Source organism: Gavialis gangeticus, unplaced genomic scaffold (genome assembly GCF_001723915.1).
Source record: "Gavialis gangeticus isolate Ggan-Ray unplaced genomic scaffold, GavGan_comp1, whole genome shotgun sequence".
Classification (NCBI taxonomy): Eukaryota; Metazoa; Chordata; order Crocodylia; family Gavialidae; genus Gavialis; species Gavialis gangeticus.
The window spans coordinates 12526880-12533684 of record NW_017729009.1 but is presented as its reverse complement, the minus strand read 5'-3'; the positions used below and the strand labels follow the sequence as shown (position 1 = coordinate 12533684).

The 6805-nt window shown below is 50.0% G+C and overlaps 1 protein-coding gene across 6 annotated transcripts in view; it reads right to left on the bottom strand.

The window, feature by feature from the left end:
* Positions 1-6805, bottom strand: part of MYT1 (myelin transcription factor 1) — a 124124-nt gene that overhangs the window by 69331 nt on the left and 47988 nt on the right. For all 6 annotated transcript variants that reach the window (XM_019510091.1, XM_019510093.1, XM_019510097.1 and 3 more), the window contains exon 2: positions 3979-4076. In XM_019510091.1, the coding sequence (XP_019365636.1) occupies positions 3979-4076 (98 nt within the window). The remainder of the gene's footprint in view (positions 1-3978; positions 4077-6805) is intronic.

Sequence of the window (6805 nt, the reverse complement as noted above, 5' to 3'; positions counted from 1 at the left end):
ATCTGAACAGTCTCCTTTCAGTAAGGGATGCAGCTTTCCCTATGCCCCTACCAAGAAAAAGGAGGTTTTGGAGTAGTTGTGCCTGTCTCGGGCTCCACCTTTCCTGTTGAGTCCCAGACAAGGCTTTGTCTAGGGTTGACACCTTGCCTTTTGCAAGCCATTCGTGATCCTGCTTAGCTCACGGTCCATCGTTTTCAATGAGACTCCACTGGGACGCATCATCAAGACCTTGGCTTCCCGAGTCCCTGCTTGGTCCCCCTTTATTGCTACTAAGAGCAAAGCCAGGGCTCCAGGGAGCTGCCCAAGTGGCTTTGTGACCATTGGGAAATTCAGTGTCCATCCAAAGGGTGACAATACACCCAGGAACAGCCAGAGCAAGCCCCATCCTGACCACCATTTGCTTTCCTTTTTACTGGGAGAAGTAGTGGCAAATAGTTAGAGTAGCTTGCCGCAGCTTAAAAGGCCTGAGGTCCAGCCCAACCCTGGACTGCGCCCCCCTGTAACAGGGGGCCTGGCCAGTTGGGATTGGGAAGTCCCAAATGGCCAGTGGAGATGCCTTCCCTTGTGTGCCGCTGGCCATAAAGGCTGGTGCACCGAGGCCATGCTCTCCATGCCGCTGGGACAGACCTCACACGGGATTTTTAATCCTCTGATTGCAGGAGAGCCAGATCTGATTGGCAGCTGCTCCACGTGACCTCATCATCTGACCCGAGTAACATCAGCATCCAGCCCATTCATTTTCTAGCCACCAAACACAGGGGGATGCTCAGCCCTGAGCTGCAGGGACTTCTGTTTTCCTCCCCAATATATTTCTCTTTCAAGGACTCCATAAAACGACGGTGACTTTGGTACGCTGGCCCCTCTATAGCTGCTAATTAAAAGGAAATAAAAAGGTGGTGGGGGCAGGGGAGATGGAGGGAGTTTGCCCCGGGCTTAGAAACCCCTCTCCTTTTACAAAGGCAAAATGTGTCTTGAAGCCAGCACGTCCGTCCTATAGCTCGAAGCTGTTATGTTGTAACCACGCTTGGGTTCCCTCCACCCTCCCCGCACCTCCTTTAGGGTCCTCCCTGCTGCTTGATTTAAACCCTCCTGACATTTCCACCCATTGTGAGTCCTATTTGCAGCTGAATAAACTAGCGGTTGCTTTTTTGTGCGTGCTCCCTCGCAGAAAGGACACCCCGCGTGGCACCCTCTGCCTCCGAGTCTTGGGAGGATTCTTCCTTGACATCGTTTACATGCGAGCTCGCAGCTCCCACCAACTCCCAAATTAAAAATTACAGCTGCGTAATAAACATCCTAATGAAGCCGTACTGTCACTTTTCATTTGCCGAAACTTCCGGCACCGATGCAACATTTCCCGAGCGCGACCGCTCCGTAGCAATAACACAGGCGTCCTCGGTGCAAGCCAACCGGACCAGAAAGGATGCTCCACCGCGTCGCATCCTCCGTGCTGACATTCAGGGTCGTTTCAGATGCAGTCGTTCAGGTTTATGGAGACTGGCCTGGTAGGAACGTGCCATCCAAACGCTCCTTACAGCTGAAGTCACTTAGGACGTACAAACGGTTCTTTCCTCCTGCAAGGTGGGAGAATCGCAGTTCCTCAACCCTGTGGTTTCCAAGCTCTGGAAGACGCTGCCATTCTCATTAGATTATTTTCAAGTGGCATAATCTCAGGAAACCATCAGCATGTGCTGCCTCTCAGAGCTGGGCGACGATGCCAGGCTAAGGGTTGTGATGGATCTATCCGTGTAAGCCCTACCTGCTGTAACAGTAAACTAGCCTCCATCAGCACAAGCTTCCTGCTATTCAATCGCCTATTCAACTAGCAGGCAGCCACATGCAAGTATCAAGAGGGGAGAGGGAGAGAGATTCATTTCCCCTTGCACGGCTCAGGCCCAGGCAATTGTAAACAGAGGCTTCCAGACTGATGGGCTCAGCTGGATCTGTTTAAAAAGCAACTCTGCCTATCACTCTTCTGAGATCTCATTTCAAACATGGAAAGAGAAATATTATCCTGCCCCTCGATTTCTTTGTACACACACACGCACGCACAGCCTCTCTCCGCAGATTATAAATCATAACTGGACAGAAAGAGAAAGTTACACGTGCAGGAGCACAACAACAAAGCAGGTCGGCGCGCTTGATCCGGGTTCAAAACTGTCCTCTCCTATGCCAGTCTTGTGGCAATGCAGGAGGAGCAAGGAATGAGTGTGGCAGTGCATTCCCGTGCAGGGATACACATTTTAAAATGGTCCTGAACAGAGAGAGAAAAGCTGTTTGGAAAGCCCTCTCCCCAAAATATCATCCCATTTGGATTTAATAATGTAGAAGAAGGGTGTTCAATTGTCTGGCTAAGTGGGCCAGCAAAGGGATGTGGGGCTGGTCCTCTGTGTATCAGACCACATCATCCAGCCTGTAGTGCTTTCCATGGGTCTGGATACTTGGCAGCAGGGGAGCTGTAATCACCGCTGCCACCTCCTCCTTACCGCTGCATTTTTAAAGCTGTGGGGAGATGCAGAGGCTGGATGACATGGCTTCACAGGCCAGATGTGGCCTGCAGATGGGAGCTGGAGAACCCACGATGTAGGACAAGGACCTGAAAGGGGAAGCAGTCCATAACAATGCTATGGGACCCATGGTAGGCGCATGCTCCATCAGGTCTTGTGTGCACAGAGGCAGGCACGGGCACGGGCGCATGAATGCAGCGCGTCCTGCCTACAGCATGAACTCCTGACAACGCAAGCTGCTTTCAGTATCTACCCAGGTCACAAGCCACTTGTCAATCCTCAGGAAACAAACTCCCAAATCCTAATCCCCATCCTAAAAGCTGACCCCTGGGTCACTCCACCTCCCTGCCTTACTCTCCCTACCTGTAAAATGGGGGTAATGCAACACACCATCACAAGAGCAGGGTGAGATCAGTTTTACCATGCTTTAGAAATGCCAGTGCTACATAAGCACTCAGTGTCAGGAACAAATGCCTTTTTAAATTCATTGTTATTAACATGCAATGGTCTCTTCAAGTCCAAACTAAGTGCTTATTTGGCAGGTTCACCACAAAATGTCTTAATGAACCTGTTTTAAATATAGCAACATCTGCTTACTCTGCTTTCTAACAAGGCGTGAGCTTTCCTGGTGACCTTGCCTAGAGCTGACAATTTGTTAAGCAAAGCAAGACAATTTTCTCCCCTGGCATAGAGGCTTAACGTTTGATTTGCAAGGGGAAGTAAGTTAACATGAGTTACAGGATGATAATTTCTTAGCTCTTCCAGTTGACTGATATTCTGTCACAAGATGAAGTCTTGTTACCAAGAGGTTTCTTGATAGGGCCCACACAAAGCAGGAAATGTCATTTGTATAGTGAGCAACCCCAGTTTATGTTTAATTAAAGCGTCCTAATCTGCCGGCAGTGAATCTGCCATGAGTTTTGACAGCATTGGCTAGCTCCCTTTCAGCGAGTTACAGCTGCAACAGTTTCTCCTAAATGAACTGCTGTGTTGAGAGCATCTGAGTTGCCTTCCTCTCTCTGTGACTTCTAAGGGCCTGGTTCATGAATGAATGACCCATTTATCTCCTTCCAAAGCATTGATGTTTCACCTGGCGCAGTGGGGGCTTCTTCCGATCAGCCTGCATCCTACAGAAAAGGCCTTTCTTTTTCTTTTTATATATAGAGATTGGCCTGACCCAGCTCTCTAAATCCAAGCATCCTCGAACGACAGGGACAGGAGGAGGGGAAGGATTTTGAAATCCAGATGTGGGTTCAATATATCTGGAGGTCCCCCTGCTTTTTAAACATCGTGTCAGGGATTTGCTACAGCAAGGGGATTTTGCAACGTCTCCTCTGGGTCCCCTATGCTACTTGCCATCCTGGGGGGCTGCAGCTTACTTTAGGGTGGGAGGGAGGTGGGACTTCAAAGCAGGGGGGGAGCGCAGCATCTCCGCTGCGTGCCAGCTTGCGTGCGGCACCTGCCTTCTCACCTTGATGCGTCTGCTGTGTAGGCTTTTTGTCTCGCAACTGCTGATCTTGTCTCCACAGGTCCACCTTTGATTCAGCAGCTCACCCCGGAACTCATTTTCTGAGGGTTTAAGAGAAACATGGCGTCAGAAAAACACAACCGAAATCACACAGCCGCCAGCTGCACCCAGGCAGCCGAGCAATCTGGGCCAGGAAAGAGAAACCACCAGCATCGTTGGTAGCACGGTCACACTGGGCAGCTTCAGTCATTGGAGCCAGGACTGGTTATTAGAAATGGGCCCAAAAGATGGCCCCTACCCCATAGAAATTACAAGCCAAGGAAGTAAGACAGGCAGTGCTATTGCCCTCTGATGGTGAATTAAACTTGAGAAGCCTGGCCTCTCACATGGCAGTGGGATGGTGGTTATAGTATATTTGACAAATATTGCAGGACCGCTGTCAATAAATGCCCTACCATGTATCCAAACTTTGAAATGCCTCTACCTGGCCTTCGTGCTTGTTCCACTGCTCTCTTACCCCTTTTGCTATTACCGCAGAACCCATTAGCTTTTAATCCTTCATATAAATTCACATCTAAGCAGAGGATAGGCCATCAGCTGGACCTCAGAAAGAGTCCAGGGGCATACCTCTTCTCATGGTAGGTTCCCAAGACAACACTAGCATTTCCAGAGCGGGTCATTAAACCCATCTGCCCTCCATCAGGGCTGGCAAAGTTGAGGATCCTGGAGACAGAGGCACTTGGGAGTGGGGGACGGAGAACAAGAGAGCCCACGGTCTGAGCAGGCTCGGCAAGTCTTGTGCCGAGAAAGGGAAGACTCGGGCTTCCTTATGACCCTTACTACGGCACTGCGCTCCCACCTTGCACAAGAAACACCTTCACTGCATGCTCAGTCCCGCAGGGTGAGCTACCATCTCCTCCTTGCTTTGCTCAGGACCCTCAAGCCAGAACATTGGGTAATAAAAACAGCAATGCGAAGAGACATCTCGCCTAGCCCTGCTGTGCTAAAGAGCACCCTTCAGTTCCTGCAGCCCCATCACTTTGATCTCCCTGTCCTGCAAGACAGATTAAGGACTTGCAAGAGTTTCACAGCACCAGGTGGAGCAGTGGTCCTCAACCTTTTCAGACTCATAACTTGCATGACTTGAGCAGCACCCTATTTCAAAAGCAAAGGTATTTATTACAGAGCTGACCTTACAGGGGAGAAGGTAGTGGGTATGGGGGAGCTGCTGGGCAGGGACAGTCTGAACCTGCCCTTATCTGCTTGTCTCTTCATGCTTTGCACATCTTCTCACCCTTCAAAGAGTCTCAGTGATTCTCAACCAGGAGGCAGCACAGAGCAAGCTCTCTCTATTCCCTACCCAGACCCGCAAGCTATGCCATTCTGCGTCACAATCCTTCAGCATGCAGCTGCACCAGCCCTGCTGCCTTGTCCTGGAAGAGTCACTGCTCCTTCTGCCTTGAACTGCAGCAGCTGCTGCAATTGCACTCCATGAACTAACTCTGGGTGGCAAGCGATCTCATAACCTAGATTGAAGTGGGCAGGACAGAAGTGATAGAAACACGCTATTAGAAGCATCGAGTCCACAGGGAACAGAGAACGTGTAATTACACCAGAAAACCCCGTCTCCATGACCCTGACAGAAGCCAGAATCAAGAGCACCATTAGGAAATGTAACTTCCCTTTACACTTGCTAAGACTGGGGGAAATTTTGCGTAAGCCTGCTATCGAAAGCAAGTGAAACAAACCTTCCTCTGCCCTTCTCGGAGCGGAAAGTGAAGGGGTTTTTTACCATGGTCCACGGTGACTGCAAAGCCTTTCATTTTGGGCCATGAGGGCGCACCATCCCTATGGGAATTAACAGAGTACAGGAGATGGGAGACTCTCCTGGGAATCGTTTGGGAATCACCGCAGTCAAATACCAGATCAGCAGCAGAGCCAGGAATAGTCGTCATTTCATCCCACCGTCCCTATGTGCGAAATGGGGACTGATGCTTCTTGCCTTGTGTAAAAGGTGTTGAGGTCTAGAGATGAAGAGCTAGGTAACAATGCGGTCTTGCAGCACAGAGAATACAAGCCCCCAGGGGCTTTTGAACTGGAGGTTAGCAGAGGTGAATTTGGGGCATTTTCCTTAATTTGCTACAACTCTGAACACAGTCCCTACGGGCTTGGAAGTTAGCTGCTGTAAACTGACTGATCTGCACCAAAATGACGCCTGCTATGTACATCAGCTTATAGGTCTCAGTTAGCGTCAGGATATTAAACCTGACTTCTTTCCTCTGTGCCGAGTTATGGCTCAGGATGATAAGATCAGAAGAGCATGCCCCCCATGCTAGCCCACGGACCCCAAATGTCACCGCTCACCTTTGCAAAGTTATGTCATTTTGGACAATCCTGCTATTATCCTTCCCCCAAAATCTTTAACTCTGGTCCCCTGTGGCATTTAGCACTGAGTAATTTATTGCCTGTCCCCCAATTAAGGCTCTGTTTATCTTCTGCCACCAAGAGAAGAGAGAAAGCATCATCCTGCGTGAGAGGAGGAGGAAGAGAGTGCCACGCGGGAAGGCCAAGGCCTCTGCTCCACGCTGGAGCCCATTCATGTCTCTGTGCCGTTAGTATGGGGATACTTTAGGTTTGCTTTGGCCACAAGTTTCATTGTTCTCCTGGCTTGGATGCTGCCATGGTCAAGGGAGAGTTTCAGAGATAAAGAGGGTGCAGAAGTGTTAACTCCACTTCCCTACCACAGCAAGGCAACGGGAGCAAGGCGAGATAACTAAGTGGTTCGTTAGCGCTCCTACTTCTAACTCCAGCACTGCAAGTCCAGACTTCT